The sequence below is a fragment of the Leucopleurus acutus genome (assembly GCF_964270905.1).
Source record: "Leucopleurus acutus genome assembly, chromosome: 9".
NCBI lineage: Eukaryota > Metazoa > Chordata > Mammalia > Artiodactyla > Delphinidae > Leucopleurus > Leucopleurus acutus.
In genome coordinates, this window is record NC_139144.1 from 3831621 (window position 1) to 3851672 (window position 20052).

Sequence of the window (20052 nt, forward strand, 5' to 3'; positions counted from 1 at the left end):
CTAGATAATTTTGGACACATCTGGTACAATATTTGTCAACGGTTCTTACATTTTTTTGAGAGAGGTAATATAAAAGTATGATATTAAGAAAATCACTTGGACGTAATCTAAAATCATAACCCTGAAATACTTAGTGATCCTTTTGCATGTGTGGAGAAGAAAGTGCCTTCCTGGGAAAATTAGAAGCGATTGAGGCTGACCAGAGTTTCCATTTCAGGTCTTTCTTATATCTCTTCGTTGCTCAGAGTGGGAAATTTGAATGTAGTTGAAGTCGGAAAAGTGGGGCTTTGCACCCAAACTCTACCTGCCCTGTCACTTCTTGTGTGCATCTGTGCAAATTCCTTACTGTCTCTGCATCTGCTTCTCACTCACCTCCTTCTCCTGTTGTGAGTGTTAAAGTAGGTGGTAAGGAAGCCCTCCCACGGTGGGAGGTAACAATCACCCATCCTTATTGCTCTGGCTGTAGCAGTCACACTGGAGTCTCCACATCGGGAAAGAGCTTGGCCCTTGTCCTCCCCGTCCACTCTGCATCCTCACCTCCACTTGCTGACACCAGGTGATCCCACAGGCTGTTTCAGAGCCTTGGACGCTGATGGCCAAAAACAGCTCCTCTCGGGCCTAGTGGTGTCTGAGGCTGAGGTCTTTTTTTTTTTTTTTTAATTGGGGTATAGTTGTTTTACAATGTTGTGTTAGTTTCTACTGTACAGCAAAGTGAATCAGTTATACATATACACAAATCCATCTTTTTTGGATTTCCTTCCCATTTAGGTCACCACAGAGCACTGAGGTCCCTGTGCTCTACAGTAGGTTCTCATTAGTTATCTATTTTATACGTAGTATCAATAGTGTATATAGGGAAGTCTCTGTTCTCCCATATAAATTTTACAAACTTGTTGTCAAGGTCAATGAAAAAACTGTATTGGGATTTTGATTGGAGTTGCGTCAAATCCAATGACATGACACATCCTTTAATTTACTTTATAGCTTTATAATATTTTTGCATAAAAGCCATGCATATTTTTTGTTAAGTGTGATATGATTATAGTTTTAATTTGCATTTCCTTAATCATGAGTGATGTTGAGCGTCTTTTCGTATGTTTATTGGCCCTTTGAATTTTTTTGTGTATAAAGTGCTTGTTCAAATCTTTTTACAATTTTTTTAATTTTTGGTTTTACTGAATTCTTAGAGTTCTTTACATATTTTGATTGTAAATCATTTATCAGAAAGATGTATTGTGAATATTTCTGTCAAGTTTCTGACCTGTCTTTTGAAAAGCAGAGGTTTTTTCCATTTTGATGAAATACAGTTTATCACCTTTTTCTGTTTTGGTTTGTGCCTTAAAAAAATCTTTTTTGAATAGAAATATAGTTGATTTATAATGTTGTGTTAGTTAGGTGTACAGTAAAATGATTCAGTTATACACACACACACACACACACACATATATATATATATATATATATATACACATGTATATAAATGTGTATATTCTTTTTTTACGTTCTCTTCCATTATAGGTTATCACAAGATATTGAGTTTAGTTGCCTGTGTAGGGAACTCTAGTAGGTCCTTGTTGATTATCTATTTTATATATAGTAGTGTATATATTTTAATCCCAAACTCCCAATTTATCCCTCTCCTCCCTCTTTGGTAACCATAAGTTTATTTTCCATGTCTGTGAGTCTATTTCTGTTTTGTAAATAAGTTCATTTGTATCCTTTTTTTAGGTTTTACATATAAGTGGTGTGATATGATATTTGCTTTTCTCTTTCTGACTTACTTCGCTAGTATGATAATCTTTAGGTCCATCCATGTTGCTGCAAATGGCATTATTTCATTCTTTTCTATGGGTGAGTAATATTCCATGGTATATATGTACCACATCTTCTTCATCCATTCATCTGTTGATGGACATTTAGGTTGCTTCCATGTCACGGCTATTGTAAATAGTGCTGCTATGAACATAGGGGAGCATATATCTTTTCCAGTTAGAGTTTTCATCTTTTCTGCATATGTGCCCAGGAGTGGGATTGCTGGGTCATATGGTAGCTCTGTTTTTAGTTTTTTAGGGAACCTCCATACTGTTCTCCATTGTGGCTGCACCAATTTACATTCCCAGCAACAGTGTAGGAGGGTTCTCTTTTCTCCACACCCTCTCCAGCATTTCTTCTTTTTGATGATGGCCATTCTGACTGTTGTGAGGTGTTACCTCATTGTAGTTTTGATTTGCATTTCTCTAATAATTAGTGATGCTGAGCATTTTTCACGTGTGTCTGGTTTGTGCTTTTTGTATTTTTCTCTAACAATGAAATATTTGCCTAATTGAAGATCATTACAATTGCCCACTACAGTTTCTTTTAGAAGTTTTGTAATTTTAGCTTTTGTTTGGGTGTACGATCCATTTTCAGTTAATTTTTATATATGATATAAGTGTTGAGGTTTATCTTACATATGGTTGTCCCGTTGTTCTAATACCATTTGTTGAAAAGACTATTCTATGCCCACTAAATGCCGTCGGCACCTTTGGTAAAAACCAACTGATGTGATAATACCATGCAGATCTGGTTTTGCCCGCTTTTATTTCAGTGGTCTTTAGGATTGTCCTTAGGCCGATAATCTAACTATAGCTTTAGGGCAAATGTCTTGAAATCAGGTACTATGAGTCCTTCAGCTTTGTTTTTTTTTCCCCCCAAAGTATTTTAGCTCTTCTTTGAATTTCCATATACACTTTAAAATCAGCTTATTTAGTACTACAAAAAAGCCTGCTGGGATTTTGATAAGGATTACATTAAAAGATAGCCTTATAGAGATTTACATCACATACCATAAAATGACCCATCTGAAGCATAAAATTAAATAGTTTTTAGAATATTTACAGAGCTGTGCAACCATCACCACAATCAACTGTAGAAAATGTTCAATCACTCTGAAAAGAAACCTGTGTGAATTAGTGCTCACTCCTTTTCTACCGTCTCCCCTGCTCCTGGCTCAGGCATCTGAAAACTGACTTTCTGTCTCTGTATAACTGACTGTTCTGGACATTTACTGAAGTGGAATTATGCAACTCTGGGTTTTTGGTAACTATCTTCTTTCATGTAGCATAATGTCTCAGGGGTTCATCTGTGTTATAGCAGGTGTCAGTACTTCTTTTTATTGCTGATCAGTTAACATCCCATTGTATACCATATTATTTTGTTTATCTGTTCAGAGGTTGATGATCCTATCAGTCGTTTCTACTTTTTGGCTATTATGAATAATGTTGATATGCATGTGCTACCCTTGGACAGTTTTTTGTATGGGCATGTGTTTCTTTCTCTTGAGTATATGCGAGGTCATATGGTAATTCTATACTTAATATTTTAAGGAACTGTCAGGCTGTTTTCCAAAGGCTCCGCCATGTTACCCTCCCACTGTCAGTGTCGGGGGTTCCGTGTCTCTGTACGCTCACCAGTACGTATGCTTCTTTCCTTCAGATTATAGCTGTTCACGTGTGTGGTGCCATGTGAAGTGGTAACTCTTGTGGTTTTGATTTACGTTTTCCTAATAGTTAATGATGTTGATAGTCTTTTCATGTACTTATTGACCATTTGTATATCTCCTTTGGAGAAATGTCTGTTCAAATTCTTTGCCCATTTTTAACTGGGTTATCTGTCTTTTTATTGCTGGGCTGTAAGAGCCCTATATATATTCTGGATACAAGTCCCTGAACAGATATATGATTCACATGTAATTTTTCATGTTTTGTTGGTTGTCTTTCTTAATTGTATCCTATGAAGCACCACGTTTTGTATTTTGTTGACGTCCCACTTATCTATTTTTTCGTTTGTTGCTTGTGCTTTTGGTGTCATATCTAAAAGTCTTTGGCTAACTCATGATCATGAAGATTTACTCCTATGTTTTCTTCTAAGAACTTTATACTTGTAGCTCCTATATTTTGGTGTATGATCCATTTTGAGTTGACTTTTGTATATGGTGTGAGTAAGGGGTCCAGCTTCATTCTTTTCCATGTGGATGTCCAGCTGTTTCAGGGGATTACATTTAATCTGTAGATTAGTTGGGAGAGAATTGATATCTTAGCAACACTGAGTTTTCTAATCCATGAGCATGATATATATCTCTATTTATTTAGGTTTTCTTGAATGTCTCTGAGGAATGTTATTGTAGTTTTCAGTTTTATACACATTTTGTTAGATGTATTCCTAAATAGTTTGTGTTTTTTGGTATTGTTTAAAAAATTTTAAATATGGACAATCAGTTCTAGTGGCTTTTTAATACGTCTCCTAAGATTTTTTACATACATGATCACATCACCTGGAAATGCAGTTTCACTTTATCCTTTCTTACCTGGATGCTTTTTCTTTTATGTACAATTTAATGTATTCTCTATTTACCTTCTTTCTGTTCAAACTTAGATCATTGATTTTAGACCTTTTCTAATATAAAGATTAAAAGCCTTATTCTTTCTGAGCACTACCTTAACTTCATCTCACAAATTTTGATTTGCTGTATTTTTGTTTGTATTAAGTTAAAAGTATTAACTGATTTCTACTGTGGTTTCTTCTTTGACTTATGGGTTATTTGTAGGTCAGATGTTTAGCTTCTAAATATTTGAAGATTTTCCTGAAATCTTTTTATTACTAATTTATGCTTAATTCCACTGTGGTCAGAGAATTCTATGTGATTTAGGTCTTTTTAAATTTGTTGAGACTCATTTTATCGCCATAGCGTCTGATCTCCTTTGATAAATATTTAATGTTACCTAAAGCGACTACTTGCCTTCTGCTGTTGTTGGGTGGAGTGCTGTTTAAGTCTTCAGCATCTTTACTAATTTTCTGTTTGTTCTATAAATAATCAAGGGAGGATTTGAAATCTCCAATCATAATTGTGGATTTTTCTGTTTTCCTTTTCAGTTCTACTGGTTTTTTTCTTCATTTACTTCGGAGCTCTGGTATAAGTGCACACACATTAGGATTGTTAAATCTTTTTTATATTGACTCATTTATCATGATATAATTTTATCCAATTATCTCTATTATACATTATGCATACAGCACATTATATATGCAATGTGTCATGTAAAATACAATATACACATTACATTACGTCCACTATATAAAATATTATATTATAATACATAATACATAATATATTATAAAGTGATATATAACCTTTTTATCCCTGGTTGTATTTCTCTGAAGTCTACTTTGTTGATAGTTACATAAGTACTGTAGCTTCCTTTTGATTAGTGCTATATGATATATCTTTTTCCATCTTTTTTTACTTTTTGGCTCTCCGTTTCTTTATATGTAAAATGTAAACACCATATAGTTGGTTCTTTCTTTATTATTCAGTCTGACAGTCTTTGCCTTTTAGTGTTTAGACCAGTGATTTTTAATATATTGGATTCACATTTTGCACTTGTTTTCTGCTTTCGCCGTCTCTTTTGTACTCCTATTGTCCTCTTTGTTGCCTTTGTTTATGTAAATTGAATATTTCTGATTCTTTAATGCTTCTCTACTATTGACTTATGAACTGTACCTTTTGTTGTATTTTTCTAATGGTTTATGCAATTTCATACTAGTGTACATGTATCTGTAGGAGTCATTCCTAGAAGCAGAACTGCAGGTCAAGAGGTAGATACATTTTTTTATCTTAATGGCCTTTTCCAAATGCTCCTATATGGGGATTGTAATATATTGCACTCTATCTTCCAAAATATGGGGCTATCTCTTTCTCTAGTAAGGCAAATAGAGGGTCTTGTCAAAGTTTTAGATTGCTGCCAATCTGATTTCTCATTAATTTCTTGATGAGAAATGATATCTCAGTGCAGTTTTCATTGCATTTTTCTCATTATGGGGGATGTTGAACCTATTTTCATATCTCTGTGTACAATTTATACTTACTTTCCTGTGAAATATTTTTCATGTCCTTTGTCAATTTTTCTCTTGTTTATTATTTTTCTTCTTGATTTCTAGAGACTCTTTACATATTAGGGAGTTAAACCCTTTATCTGTGACATGAGTTGTAAATATTTTTTCTGGAGTTTGTCATTTATTATTTGACTTTGCTCATGTTTTAACTTTCATTTTGAAATAATTATAGATGCAAAGGAAGTTGTTAAATAGTACATCAAGTTCAGCTTCTTCAAATAGTGAGATCTTGTATAACGGTAGGACAATATCAAAACAGGCAATGGGGGCTTCCCTGGTGGTCCAGTGGTTAAGACTCTGTGCTTCCAATGCAGGGGGCCCGTGTTTGACCCCTGGTCAGGGAAGTAGATCCCACATGCATGCCGCAACTAAGAGTTTGCATGCCGCAACTAAGGAGCCCGTGAGCCGCAACTAAGGCCCAGCACAACCAAATAAATAAATAAAATGTTAAAAACAACAACAACAAAAACAGGCAATGGACATTGGCACAATACTGGTAAGTGGACTGCAGGTCTTATTTCTCCAGCCTACCCTGAAAACAAACACAGGAGCTCTTCATTTTGGGGACTGGCTTGGGAATCCCTGGTGAGAATTGAGCAGAGGAAACCAAGAGGGTGCTGGGGACAGAGACTCCGAAGTCCCATTAAGCATGTGTAGACAGAGTGTCTGGTCTGGAGTTTGGATTTTTAAAAAAATAGATCTAAAGAAAGTCCCAAAGACTTCTTACTTGCTTTCTTCTTTCCTCAGATGTGAGTTTCTCAAACTTTGCCTCTCTTTTAAACCCTAGACCTGTTACAGGTTTCAAAAGCCTTTACATCCTTGCGCGCACCTGCCCTGAGTTACAGGTGGGCGGTGAAGGTAGGGTCTGGCCGGCCTTACTGGCCACAAGGCAGCTGTGGGGCACCCAAGACAGCATTCTTAGGAGAATTATTTTTACATTTGGATCTGGTTGTCTTAAGAAATAATTCTAACTCTGTAAGAACTTTTCTCATTTGTAAACCAATAAGAAAAATTAGCACAGCTTCTCATAGAAACAATAATCCTATTCCTTTAGCTTGCTTGCTTATTCCTGCAGCTCCTTTGCTGAAAATGTGTCTGTCCCAGAATCAGGTATATTATTACCGCCCTTTATTCTTCTTTAAAGAGAGCTGGGAGCTGGACTCTGTGCTAATTTACACAGATTCCCTCTGCTGACCCTCCGACAACCCTATTAGGTGGCTCATGTTATGATCCCGTTTTAAAGATGACTTTCCAAGGGAGACATTGCTTGAGAAACATTTTGGCTCTGGGGGACCTTCAGTGGGCCTCAGTTTCCTCATCTGCAGACTGAGGGAGGGCCCTGAGCAACCCCTCCCACCTCTGCTGTCCTCAAGTCCTTCACTGAAATCGCACAGGGGTTGCTGGATGGCTCCTGGCCCTTTGAGAGGGTGGTCTCCTACTGGTCTGAGGGCCACCAGACCAGTAGGAGACCTTTTCTTGTCTTCCTGCATCAGATCTTCTTTGTCCCCCTCTTCCATTCACAGCTCTTCCCATACCAGGCAGGGAGCAATGTCACCTGATAAGAAGACCACAGAAAGGGACTCAGGAAGGAGGAAACTGGTCTCCTCCCAAATCCTATTACAGCACTGGGATTTCCCTGGGGCTGCAGAATTCATTCTCTCTCTCTCTCTCTCTCTCTCTCTCTCTCACACACACACACACACACACACACACACACACACACATTTAATCCAGGATTTTCTATGTATTGTTTTCTGCTATAAACATTTCTCATGTTAGTAATAGTTCATAACTGGTCTTAAGGACAAATTGAGGTAATTTTGGAATAATAATGAGAAAAATAACATAAAACCAGGTCGTTATCACAGGGAAACTCCCCTTGAATTACATCAATCTCTATGATCTGGTGATTCTGTGGTTCCCAGGGGGCGACCAGGTGTGGGTGAGGCAGGAGAGTGTTGTCCACAGCCTCCAGGGGTCATTTTTATCCTTTAATCCGAGGCCACAACAGAAGTAATAACTGATTCCTTGTGCTTCTGGAATTCTGAGTCACTCACGCTGAAGACCACACTTGAAACAGTGAGATTTCCGTCAAGTGTAACCAGCGCCGGGCTATCAGGGCCTGGCCCTGGCTCTACCCTATCCATCCCCTTGCTTTTGGCAAATTCATTTTGATTCTCTGGACCTCATCTCTCTGTCTCTGAGTGGACTGACCTGAGAGGCACTGAATTTATTTTATTCGTCACTAAAGCCCTTGTTGACCCTCCTTTACTTCCTTATAGGGGTGACAGTCTCTGGTGGGCTTGGGGAGGATGCAGCTTTGCTTTTCTGCGGTGGGTTTACCTGTTGACAACCCTTCCTTCAGTCATCGTGTTTGGGAATTTGTAAAATAAAGGGTTTGGGAGTTAAAAAAAATCTCATGGGTTCTATAATCTTTTAATCAAGAAAAGTTTCCCCCTTTTTTTCCTCTCGGATGTGCTAAATGTGACTGGACACTGGTTTTCTTTAACAGGCTTTCAGCAACTTGTGAAATGATTCCCTATTTTATTTTAAATCAGTGTTTTCTTTCTGATTAAGGTAAGTCCCCACTGAATTTGAGATCAGACGTAGACATGGTAGATGGTGCTGACTTTCAAGGTCGTGAGAACGTTTTCTCTTGTTTACTAGAAAAGAAATCTTTTCCCCGCATACACGATATGTGTAAAGTTAAGAAAAAACAGAGCAATTTAATCATCATTTTTCCATTAGAATTACGTAATATTTTTAAAATAAAAATTCACCCGAGTATATTTTAAAGGTCGAGTTGGCTTTATTGAATGATTCATGAATCGGGCAGCTTCCCGTCTAGTAGGTAGAGGGGCTCCAAAGGGCTACAGAAAGGGAGAGGCTTTTAACGGCAAGACAAGGAAGCCACAAACAAAGAAGATTGTTTCAGGCTTAGGTCACCCACCTGTGCCGGGGACAGAAGGGGCCTATGTGGCAAATTATCCTTCTTTGGAGGGTGGAAGGGATTACCTCCTTGGTGCTGATCAGAACATTTCACACTGACCAGGGTTATATTCCTGGGGAAAGCTGTAACTGCAGTTAGGTTAGGTATTAAGTCTTGGTGTTAGCACAGGAGACTCCATCCAGAGCCTGTCATTTCCTTTCTAACACCGTGCCTTTCCCCACACCATGGGGTGAGCGCAGGACCGTCTGTATTAGAACCACTAGGAAGTGTGGGTTAAAATGCAGGGTCCTGGACAGGCTCCAGGCAGCAGGTGGGAGGTGAGGCTGAGAGTCTGTATCTTCACATGCTTCCTCAGTGGTCCATCAGCCCACTGGAGTCTGACGGTCTCTGCAGGAGTCTGTTTCCAGGAGCCCCATTTTTAAAGACAAAAGGAAATCCTTTCACAAGCATGTGCTGTTATGCGCTTCCCTCTTCTCCTAGGACTGGACATTTGCCTTGTGTCTACATCTTGCTCTTTTAGATCATTGCTTAGATGGACATTATTGTTTACACGTTTCACATTTACTAGTGTCTTCTAGTAGTCAAATTTCTCAAAGCTAAAATAAAATTAAAGGCAAAAAAAACAAAACAAAACCTGGAGAGGATGTTTCTAACAAATTCAATAAAGGGAAGCTGCGTTTCAAGCGTGAGAAGACAGGGAACATCCCAGCAGAAAACCGGGTCACGGCCTTGACCAGCCAGTGTGGGTGGCACCCCCTCTTGTTTGCCAGCCTGTGTGACCGAGCCTGACTTCTGTCCTTGGTGTCCAGGTGACCGCGGACTTGGGTCTTGGCAATGCCCCCACTTCTGCCCCCCAGCTGACCCCTCACAGGGAGCTGCCTTCCGACCCTCCCTGGACGTCCCCCAAGCGTCCCTCTGCCTGACACCCTGTCTTCCCTGTGCCGTGGCAGGGGGCGACCCACCCTCCCTCCACTGCAGACTTTCCTGCTCACTCCCTATCTCACTGCGTTTGACTGTCCTTGGGGCGTCGACCCGACGGCATTTGTAATGACCAGGTGCCACTGGGGGCTCATCCCATCCCCTCTGCGTGCGGGGCCCCTGTTCACTGCTGGGCTGGCTCCCAGCTCCTTGCTCAGGGGAAGTGGTATAATATGTGTTGCATAAGTGAAAAAGGTGAAGCAACTAGTAAACATATAAAATGGTTGAGCCTCACAGATGATAAGGCGATTGAGGACAACTTTCTAATTTTAAATTGGCCACAGTTTTTTAAAACAACAAATTCCATTCTGGACGAAGATCCAGTAAAGTGGGCTGTTGGGGCGTTGGTGGAAGTGTACACGGGCACAGGGTTAGCTGAGAACACTTTGGCCTTGGGTGTAAAGCTCCTTAAACTGCTGAGGAAACTCGTGCCCGTGGAAGAGTTCTACTCGGGTATTTACTCCATTTCTTTCAAGTTCTTCTAGGCTCCCAACTGCAGCAGCCTTCTCACAAGAAGGCTGACGACCTGGCCTTCTTAAAAGAGGTATAGGACCTCGCCCAGGAAGTTTATGAAATGATGGACAAGGCGAGAAACTTACAAAAACTTTGGGTAGAAAGATCCAAGACTCCAGGCAAGTAAATCTCTGAAACTCTCCACCCCGTCCCTGGTCACAGGCTTAGGTGGGGCCCCGTGACAACCCAGGATGTCTGTAAAATCCTGTTCATGCTTCATACCCCCTCCAGCGGCCATCGCTGTGAGTCTTAGAAAAAGCCACCCCCCTCCAGGGACGAGGCCCGGCACCTGGGGCGGGTTGGGAGCCTGGGCTGCATTTCCGCTCCCTTGCTCACGGCCCTGGGGCACAACACTCAGCGGTGCTGCAGCCCTTCCCCCTCATCTCCGAGGGTCCAGGGCCCCTCCCTCCATTGGTCCTTCTCCTTCTCTTTCTTCTGTTGCTAACGTCCTTTCTCGCTCCCTCTTCCTCTGTGTTTAAAATCTGTCCCCAGGTATCACACACACAAACACACACACACACAGAGACACACAGATACACACAGACACAGACAGACATACACACACAGATACAAACACACACACAGACAGAAACACAGACAGACACAGACAGACATGCACACAGACACACACACACTTCTGATTCCTTTCCTCCTCCCTGTAGACTTGGTTGGTCTTTCTTTGTTGGTAACACTGTGATTCTGGCCTCATGATTAGCTTGCTTTGATAGCAGACCTTCTGGATTATTGGGCTGCATTATTTCTGTTCACGATGAAGCATGTCCACAGTCTAGGCCAACTCTTCTTTGTAAATCCCCAGTAAAGAAAGTTCAGTGGCTATAGGTTTTGACGAGCTTGGTTGACAAGTGGAGAAGCCAGGCCCTCAGAGGGGCAGCTCACTGCCTGTCTTCACACAGCCAGGTTAATACCTACAGACTTCATCAATAAACGGGGCAAAGCGATCCTGCCCTTTCCTTTTTTTTTTTTTTTTAACAGTACCCTATCTACAGCACCCAGGAAAATACAGGACGTTCAGTTAAATGTTAATTTCAGGTAAATAACTGCATACTTTACATACTTAAAGTAAAAATTTAAATGGACATCTTATGTTATCATTTGCTAGATTGGCAACCCTAAGGACCCACCTCGAATTTATATATATATATATATTCCCCCCCATGGAATATATACAGGAAAATGGAATGAAGCGTTCGGCAGAAAATACAGAAAGAGCTCTTCAGAGGAAATAAACATTACGTGTTATTCCTACGAGAGGAAGCAGCGCCTTTGTCCAGGGTGGACCGCTTTCTCCACAATGGACCCAAATGTAACAACAAAAAAAACCAGAGTAGATTAAGCACCCAAGGATGGGTTTCTTATATGAGGTGCTGTCATGGGGTCATTCTACCTTCATAAATTTTTTTTCCAGTGAGGTCTCCAACGTTCTGTTAGAGGGGGAACTAATGTTTTGAGGTGAAGACCCCACTTGGTTTTCAGTTTGCTGCTGTCTGAGCCGTTTCCCGTGGTTTATGTGTAAAAGAAAACCTACTCTGTTCACAGCACTTCTGACACCAAATGTCTGGGTTCTCCACACCAAGTGACTTCTCAGTTCTCGTGGACCCCAACTGGGTGTGCTGTGACTTAATCCGGTTCTAACAGACCCCGTAGGTGAGGCCTCAGCCCCACAAGGCTGCTCTCACTGCAGAGTCCAATAGCAAGGAGTGGGTGCCCGGGGTCTCCACACTTCAGTCCCGCTTGGCTGTAAATCGGGGGTCTCACAACCCTTCCTCAGGTCCTGTGATTTGCTAGAATGGTCCACAGAACTCAGGGAAACACTTTACTTGCTATTAGCAGTTTATCATAAAGGCTACAGATGAACAGTGAGATGAGCAAGTTACAGGGCAGGGTCTGGAGGGTCCCGGGGCTCGGGGTGTCTGTCCCTCTGGACTCAGTGTGTGGATGTGGTCACCAGCTAGAGGCTCTCTGAAGCCATCATTTCGTGTTTTTGTGGAGGTTCCATTAGGCAGGCGTGACTGGTTAGATCATTGGTGGTACACTGCATCTCCAGCCCTTTTCCACTCCCTGGAGGTTGGGGTTGCGGGGTGGGAGATGAAAGTTCCAAGTCTAATTGTTACTGACGTGGGCTCTTGGACTCTTCAGTCAACAGGAATGGACGAGGGGCCAGGTGAGGAACCCAGGCAAGGCTTTACTGGGGCTCCTGCTGCACCAGGGGGAGTGAGAGCAGGTAACCGACGACCTTGCTCCCGTTGGCGGGGGCGGGAGTGGTGAGCTGGTCCCTTAAATGTGTTGAGGGTGGGACCAGGTGCTGGGGTCGGGCCAGCAGGGCAGCTTGGGTGGTCTGCCCGCCCCCCTGGTGGGGCCCTGCTTTTGCTCCTGACACCTCAGAAGCAGCAGCTGGGTTTTGGCCTTTCTGTGTCTTGTTCATATTTGCCCCAACTGTGCAGGCGTGCAGTTATTTTTAGTCCCTTATAGTTTCTTTGTATCTGTTGCTCCAGGAAGACGTTGGTGCAGTTGCAAGCACTGCAGAAAAGGTCCCAGGTTCCAGCCTGTCTCAGAACTGAAGCCACCTGGGGGCCCCAGCCCCAGACATGTCATTAGTGTTCAGAGGCACTCTTGTCACTTGGTAGATTGCAAGAGCCTTAGAAGCTCTCCTGTAGGGAACAAGGACTAGTATAAAAAGAGATGCTCCTGGCTCACTCATCCCTCAGGAAATGGTGAGAATTTAGGAGCCTGTGTTAGGAACTGAGAGCAGAGACCAACATACATTTCTTATTTTATCACAACCGGATTCCAAATATAATCTGAAAAATTGTATTTTCACTTTTCTCTCCTTCTTCAACTTTTTTTCTTTCTTTGTTTTTTCTTTATTTTCCTTTCACCCTCTCTATCCTGTCCAGAATGCTCACAATGCCTGTGGATTAGAGATTGATAAGATAATAAATACTTTTTGGCAAATTGTTGAAATTTGGTTTACTAGTTAAATCATTTTCCAGGAATTTACTTAATATCAATGTGTTTTGGAAGTCGAAAGTGACTGTTTCCTTCTGATTTATTCTTCGGTTTTGTGTAATCAGGACTCTGTGATCGTCCATTTGATTTTGGACTAGAATAGCTGCTCGGCACATGCTTTCTGGTTGCCGACTGAGCTAGTACCTCTGACATCTTTATTGTAGATTCTTCTTATGGTTCCAGTTTTTTAACAGTAAGTATTTTAACAAAAGTTTGAAACTTAATCTTCAGAGACATAGTGGTGTCAACTGAAAAAAAAATGCATGACCTAAAAGTTGAGAATTATGTTTTATTTGTCGGATTTTCTGAGGACTTAAGCCTGGGACACAGAATCTCCGATCACCCTGAGGGACTCCTCCAAAGAGGTTGGGGGGGGAGCCAGGATGTATAGGAGTTTTTGCAACAAAGACCAGGTGGTCGGACCATCAAAAGAGTACTGTAAATTAAAGAAAAAACAAGCATCTTAAGTGAAAGAACTCAGCACTTTTCTATGTATGGGAAGATGCAAGAGTCTGGGCTCACTGAAATCATTCCTTGGATATGCGCCTCAGCTACCTGTGGCCAGTGTCCTGCTTTTCTCCATGCAACACCCCTTGTTTACTGATATGACAGGCAACGTTTTTCATCCACAATGGTTAGGTTCAAAACATTGATTTTAATTTATTTTTCAAACAGGCCTTTTTAATGCTTTGATTGTTAGTAACACTATGTAGAAGCTGTATTTGAGACAGCCAGAATCACTCAAGAGATGAGTGAGTGATGAAAGACGAGTTTTACTTTTCTCAAGTAAGGCTCTGGGTTTAGAAAAGCAGAAGGTGGACATTGAGACTGGACGGTGGTGGGTGACCCAGAAAGAGTGGCTTTAGAAGACAGGCGTGTGATCCACCTGATCTCATTAGGTTGGAGATTCCTGTGTTTGGCGCAAACCTTTGAGTAGCGTTAGGCACACAGCCTTCAGTTAAGGCACTAGTTATTGATGGGGGGATGTTTTGCTTTCCCAGGGGCATTTGACAATGTCTGGACATATTTTTGGTGTCATGATGGGGATGCAGGAGGGATTTTTGTCTAGATGGAAGTACTCAGTTATATCAGTCATGACTGTGTACACCTGCAATAACAGAAAACCCCCAAATAACAGTAGCTATTCCAGTTTTGTCCAGATATGAACATCTTATCATTTATTTACAAAATCAATCTCAAAATCTTAGAAATTCGTTCAGCTTGTTACAAAAACAGACCTCTACCTCTCGTCTCCTGTCCAAACCTCCACAAAATTTGAGAAACCAACCTAACAGTAATTTTAAAATCGGGTCTGTTCAAAATCGTGACCTACTAGGCATGACTCTGGACCCCAGGGGTTCTGCGTTCTTACAACTTTTGCAGCCCTACCCCCCCATCACCTACTTGGTGTTTTGCACTATCAGATGGATCTCAGTAAGACTGAGGAGGTGATCGTTAAGCTGGAGAGTCTTCACTGGCAGCCCCCCAGTCTGGGATTTTCTACTTTTACTGCCGAGACTCTATGCAAACAATGTCCGTGTTGAAGACGGCCTCCTTGGGGGAGGACACCTACTCCACTGGGCTCTGAGGTAAGTGAACACGAGAAATATAACTAATTACAGATGATTTGGTCTTTCCTCCTCACTTTTTAATGGGAAACTATTTCTCTGAGTGATTGATACAAGAAAACCATGCAGAATGATGTCACCTGAAAATGGCTGGACTCTTGCATCTCCACGCCTGCCCCTCATCTCCCTGTATAAATATTTTACGTAAGTGCAGTGATGTTCAGAGCACGTGCTCCCTGATTTTAAAAAAATTAACATTATATCATTAATGTTTCCTCTGTCCTGATAGTCTTCAGATGATCATTATTAGTATAACTTTCCATTTTGATTAGGTATCATAGACCGTAATTTTCTTGATAACTTATAACTGGTCTTTGGTTGTTTCTAAGTTTTTCATTATTGGAGATGTGACACGAACATGATACTTTAGTTTCTTAGTAAAAGCTGCTGCAGTGGGCCCAAATATTACCCAGAATTACTAACTCAGTTCTTTCTTCTGCGGTTCAGTGAGCAGCACGTTGGTCTCCTTCGATGGGCCTGGCCCCACGTTACCCAGGGGTGACCTTTGAGATGACCCCTTCCCATGGTGGGTTTCCCACATTTTAATAACATGGTCTTTTTGCTCTCCAATTGAACTCTTTTGTGTAAACCTGTTGTATGAATATGGTGTTTTATTAGTAAAAGTTGATATTCTTTTCAGATTTTTAACTGTTACTTGTCTTACCCGCCATTAGTGGGAGTGGTCAAGACCACCCCAGGCCAGGGCGAGAGGGGTCCTTGCTCCAGAGGGGGCCCTACTCTGGCCTCTGAAGCAGCCATGGCTCAGGAAACCCATGGGGCAAGGGCGTGTGTCCACAGAGCCCCCCACCCTGGAGCTCCCTGCCCCCGGGGCCAGAGCCCACCGAGGGCAGCTCTCACAACTGGAGTGTGCACAGTGGTAGCTGTCCAGTGGCAGTTATTGGCAGGAGTGTAGATGGTGCTCGGATGTGCAGGCTGAGCGTCCACACATGTACACGAGGCCTTTGAGGTGCAGTCAGAGCTGGGGGCCAGGCTGGGGAGGGGTGGGCTTTGGGACCAGGACTCCCACCCCTGGTGTGTTACATTCTGAAGTTGAACAGGGCTTCCCAATTCGTTATGAAGGTGTGCTTGCCAACATGGGACAGTGGGGCATATTTGACATTTGTTGGTTTGATTTATAACGTGAATATCTGAACGTGGTTGGTGTGCTTCCCTTGGTCTCTTGCCCCGAGCCCTGGACGGTCAGCAGTAGACACGAGAGCCCGAGGGCCCCCATCAGAGCAAGACAACCTTTGAAATTAGAAGGTATTGGTGGTAGCTGTTGAACCACATAAGCTCCAGCATTAATTTTATTTCTACACTTTACTTTGGTGGCACAAGTATCAAGAAAGTCCATGTTCATAGAGATTAAGTATTTGCACGTGGAACCAGGTTCCAGATGCATTCTGTTATCTAGGGAGACTCTTCCCTACACAGGGGTGTGCTTCCTCAGTGAGAAGTGCCGGAAAATAGCCTCTTTGAAGCACAACTTAGGCATTACTGGTGTTGCAAAGAACTAGACATGTTCCCACTTGGATTGAATGGATTTTCTAATTTACAAGTTTCATTGTAATTAGTTATAAGATATTGATTCTTAGGAAACAGAATTAACACTGTAGACATGTGGACTCCCTTGTTCTGTGAAGCAGTGTGAAAACCGATGACTGAAGCCTTGACACAGCCAGATGAGGGGGTGCGGGGGGAGGACAGTGGGGGGAGGGGGAGGGGCGCTCCAGCAGGCGTCCCACCCCAACCCCAGTGTCAGGCTGAGGGTGGGAACTTGGAGCGGGCAGGCTGCTGTGCACAGGCTTCCCTGAGGGGACGGCACTTTGCGCCCATCAGCTGCCTGGGTGAACACAGGAGAGCACTTACCTCTCGTGTCTGGCTCCTGGTCCAGGGACTCAGGGTGGCACTGACAGCCCCGGGAGTGGGGAGTGCGGACGTGTGAGTCCCTGCGCAGGGCGGGGCGGGTCGGGGGATGCCACTTGTTTTGCTAATGGTGTTCTGGTTCTGCTTTGCTTCTAGTTCCTTCTCAGCTCTGGAACATTTAGACTGGCTGCCAGTCAGCCACACCTTTTCCAGGGTCTCTGCAATGGTGCTGCATGTGGCCATTTCGATGCTGGTATTTCTGCAGGAGAACGGAGCAGCGGCCATGGGTGTGGGTGTCTTAACAGCTGTTATTGTGACATTTCACTGTTGCACTGGTTAAATTCATCGGCAGCCACCACAGAGCTAAAATGCTGTTCAGAGAAATGATTTAATTAAAATATCAACTGCAAGAAAGAATTGGTTGTTTCTGTTCGTAAAAGAGAGACCTAGACTGAAAATTTGGGAATCAGAGCAATTTGACGTTCTACCACTGTCGAAATTCTGCAGTCGCTGCAAATAAAAATGTTATTTATAATTTAAAAAATAGCTGATTTTAAAGTTATTGGACTTGATGGCCTCTAAGCATAGACCTGTCATTGGTTCTTTGATTTTCACCTTTCCTCCCTTCTGAACTCGTATTACTGAATTCCTATTAGGAAGAAATATTTGAAAATCAATAAGGCCAGTGAGAGGGGGCGGGTGATGTCGATTTAGAAAGCCCCCAACTGAATAGACAGCCTTTCCACAGGGGAAGGTGGGATTGTTTAGCTCTATTCTTGACCCAGGTATCCTTTCTTTCTTTTTTTCATTAAATATTCATTTTATTGTATTTTGCTGACAAATAAAATTATATATATTTAAAGTGTACAATGTGATGATTTGATATATGCATACGTTGTGAAGTGATTACCAAAACCAACTTAATTAAAACATCCATCGCTTCATACGGTTCCCCTTCTCGGGCAATCATGATCTCTGAGTCAATCTCAAGTGTACAATGTGGTGTTACCACCTGTAATCACAGTGCTGTGCAGGAGGCCTCCGGAACTCAATCCTCTGAAACTGAAGGTCTGCTCCCCAGCCGGGATTCCCGGTCCCCCACTTCACCACCTCCCCGGAGTTCCCCGTGACTGGGCCTTTTCTGTTGCCCCCTCAGCCTTAATTTCAGGGCACGTGGGGTCACGCAGCAGCAGGTGGGTTTGCGGTGCTGGCACGTAGCGCTCAGCTGATGGCTGTCGAGTCGTGATCTGAACACCTTGAGCTGGGTGTTCAGATGAAGGGCCACCTTGGAATTGATGTGCGTTTAGGTTCGCAGGTGCCAGGCCACACTCACCTGAGGTCATCTGACCTTGGATGTCTCGGATGTGTATTCTGGGGGCTCCACTTCTGCGTGGCATTGCTGGGTTGCTTGGGAAACTTTATGAGTTTTATATCTTGATTTACTCTGTTAGGGGAAACTTTTCCTTTGGTTTAAAATAGTTTTTATAAATATGTTTTTAAAGACTCCACAGAATATGTTATGCTATAAATATACCGTAATTTATCCTTTCTTCCCAGTGCTAGACACTGAACTGGTTTTCAATATTTAATCAGTACAAAACCAATGCAATAACATTGTGGTACATGACTTTTCCCTCAGGTACCTTATTAGGTTTCTTGAGATAGATATTTTTAAAATAAAATTACTGGGTCCAATAATGTGAATTCATATGTTTCTTGAGCTACGTTATCGAATTACCCTCTAGAAATGTGCAGTCATTTATGTCTGGAAGCATGTGTCATGTCACCGCACTATAGCATCCCATATCAGCTTCTGTTTGTTTGCTTTTCCTGTTCGACCGTCCAAATGGCCTTTGGTCTGCATTTGCCTTTCCATTCGAAGTGGATAAGACATCATTTTCCGAATGACTTTCGACCTGTGACTGTGTTTTTTTTTTATTATTATCTATTTGTTTTTAGTTTTGGTTGTGTTGGGTCTCTGTTCTGTGCGCGGGCTTTCTCGAGTTGCAGTGAGTGGTGCGTGGGCTTCTCATTGTTGTGGCTTCTCTTGTTGCAGAGCATGGGCTCTAGAGTGCAGGCTCAGTAGTTGTGGCGCACGGGCTTCATTGCTCCGCAGCGTGTGGGAATCTTCCCGGGCCAGGGATCGAACCCGTGTCCCCTGCATTGGCAGGCAGATTCTTAACCACTGCGCCACCAGGGAAGCCCGTGTGACAGTGTTATAGCAGCTGACAGTATAAATCATTGGTTGTCTTGCAGAGTCAGGATACAGTCTGTCCTTGAAGGAGCTGGTGTGGGACCCACAGAAGGTTCAGGCTGACCTGAAATCCCTATTCGGTTTTGATGACCTTCACGCAGAACGAATCCTGAATTATTCTGCTGTTTACCATGTTATCCCTGCCTCAAAGGCAGTTTGGAAGTAACAGTGCACCTTACTGCTCTCAGCAGCAGCGGGGGAGAAGCCACGCCCTGAGGCTGGGAGGTTCTGGAGGCCAGTCAAGGGCCAGATGGGGCCGGGGCACGAGAGGACTGCTTTCCAGGCAAAGAGACGCTTGGGGAGCAGAGGTGGAGGTCCTCGGGGCAGCTGGGGTCACCAGATTTGAGCCTCACTCTCCAAACTGTGAAATCAGGGCGTCGGGGTCAGACCAGCTGACCCCGTAGACCCTGCTCGCTGCAGCTCCCGAGGTTCGGAGGCCTTCAGCTGACATCCCTTTAGTCACCTGGCGCATCCGTGGACATTTCTGCTTCGTGTGGGGCAGGACGCAAGCACGGCACAACTGTCTCCCTTCCCTGCACAGACCGCCCCGCGAGACCCCCTTCCCACCTCAGGGGGACACCCTGGGTCAGGGTCGAGGTCCTTAATGTCTGGGGAGACCCAGGCCCTCCCTCTGGACTCGGGGTCTGCACTCAGGGCGTGGATTTTGGTCACGTCTCAGGATTCCCATGACCTGTGCTTCCCTGACAGCACTTCTGGGTGCAGACTGAGGCTTTCCACCTCTGGGCTCCGGGCCAGGGCTCTTGGTCTGGGGTTAGAAGTTGGCTCCCCTCCCCCAATGCACTGCTGACTCCTGGGCTGGCCTGGGGTTTGGAAAGACCCTCCTGCGGGGCAGGTCGTGGCCTTGGCTGCTGTATAAGGAGTTTGATGTCTCTGTCTCACACCTG

At 43.2% G+C, this 20052-nt stretch overlaps 1 protein-coding gene across 1 annotated transcript in view; it reads left to right on the forward strand.

Moving 5' to 3' along the window:
• Positions 1–20052, forward strand: part of ABCA13 (ATP binding cassette subfamily A member 13) — a gene marked incomplete at both ends in the record, with an annotated part of 307539 nt that overhangs the window by 19330 nt on the left and 268157 nt on the right. The window contains 8 exon segments of the mRNA XM_082846245.1: positions 10336–10363; positions 10365–10406; positions 10410–10491; positions 13564–13592; positions 14824–14880; positions 14882–14988; positions 17050–17180; positions 19150–19309. Of these exon segments, the coding sequence (XP_082702371.1) occupies positions 10336–10363; positions 10365–10406; positions 10410–10491; positions 13564–13592; positions 14824–14880; positions 14882–14988; positions 17050–17180; positions 19150–19309 (636 nt within the window).